At 46.2% G+C, this 1,397-nt stretch overlaps 1 protein-coding gene across 1 annotated transcript; it reads left to right on the top strand.

Annotated features, from left to right (window-relative positions):
* Positions 1 to 314: 314 nt before the first annotated feature.
* On the top strand, positions 315 to 1,065 carry HSPB3 (heat shock 27kDa protein 3). Its single transcript, XM_010857164.1, has one exon. The coding sequence runs from the start codon at positions 504 to 506 to the stop codon at positions 951 to 953; it is 450 nt and encodes a 149-aa protein (XP_010855466.1). The 5' UTR covers positions 315 to 503; the 3' UTR covers positions 954 to 1,065.
* Positions 1,066 to 1,397: the final 332 nt, after the last annotated feature.

Below are 1,397 nucleotides of genomic sequence, written 5' to 3'. Positions count from 1 at the left end.
CTAATCAATTTAAAGCTCAAGTCACCTCCCCCTGATTTTGTGCCTGGAGACTAGGATTAGAGCAGACTTAGTTCATACAAATAAATGCTCATCTGTAGATTGTTCTGATCCCTCAGTTCGCTGTAGTTCACAAAGACAGAGCACTCAAATATTTCTCAAATATTGTTTCTGACTCTCTCTTTCTCTCTGGGTAAGCGAGGCCGACACACTTGCCAAGGATAACTGAGAACGTAAGGGCAATCCTTGACTCGGCAGCTCGAGCAGGCTGTGTGCTAAAAGCAACTTCGAAACACACCCTATAAATAGCCGTTCATTGTCAGCAGGAGCGAAAAGACAAGAGGGAGCGTGCGGCACTGTGATTCAGGTCTAATTAAAGGGTTGCTCTCGCGGGGTTATAAGCGAAGAGCAGCTCTCCTCTGATAATCTAGTTGGAAGGCAGCGGCGAAGCTCCACGCGGACATTGGACGGGGAGGACGCTGCTGGATGCCGGCTTTGCCTCCACTATGGCAAAAATCATCCTGAGGCACCTCATCGAGACTCCAGTGCGATACGAGCAGGAATTCGAAGCTCGAGGTCTGGAAGACTGCAGGCTGGATCACGCTTTATATGCACTGCCGGGGCCAACCACGGTGGACCTGGGGAAGGCCAGGGCGGCCCAGGCTCCTCCAGTGGACGCCGCTGAGATGCCGCCCCAGAGAGGCGAATCCCGCTTCCAAGTCCTGCTGGACGTGGTCCAATTCCTCCCCGAAGATATCATCATTCAGACCTTCGAGGGCTGGCTGCTGATAAAAGCTCAACACGGAACCAGAATGGATGAGCACGGCTTCATCTCCAGAAGCTTCACCCGACAGTATAAACTGCCCGACGGCATTGAAACCAAAGATTTGTCGGCGATCCTCTGTCACGATGGAATTCTGGTGGTGGAAGTAAAGGATTCGGCTGGGACCAAGTGACATGGTGTCGAGGAAGATTCTAGTTTAGCCCATGGTATCACGGGAATGTGTGTATTATCCACGTTTGAAATGATTTTTATGAAGATTAAAAACACAGACATAATTCCTGGTATGTTGAGGTTGTCTTTGTTATTTTATTACGAAAGGAAAGTTGTTAAATATGTTCCTACAGCTCAGGTTGATGCTATTCTTAACACCTGAAACATTGACAGTTTAGGAGACTGTAGTCTGATAGTAGAAACGATTCAGAATTATTTCTTCCTTACTTCAACAATGCCAGAGAAGCTTGCATTTGTAACAGTTGATGGCAAAAGAGCCACACCAATTTAAGAAATTCTTATCCATTTTATAAAAGTGTTTTATAGTGCTAAAAAGAGCTGTGATCTCCTTCACTTAATGAGCTTTTCTTTTCAGTGTATTTTATTATAGCATAGCTTTGTAAAT

This window comes from Bison bison, unplaced genomic scaffold (assembly GCF_000754665.1).
Source record: "Bison bison bison isolate TAMUID 2011002044 unplaced genomic scaffold, Bison_UMD1.0 scf7180017864378, whole genome shotgun sequence".
In the NCBI taxonomy this organism is placed as follows: Eukaryota; Metazoa; Chordata; class Mammalia; order Artiodactyla; family Bovidae; genus Bison; species Bison bison.
The sequence above is the reverse complement of the archived record's forward strand: the minus strand, read 5'-3'. Positions and strand labels throughout refer to the sequence as shown.

What these genes read in the sequence shown, in the direction of transcription:
- HSPB3 (XM_010857164.1), top strand. Translation starts at nt 504, where the DNA reads ATGGCAAAAATCATCCTGAGGCACCTCATCGAGACTCCAGTGCGATAC.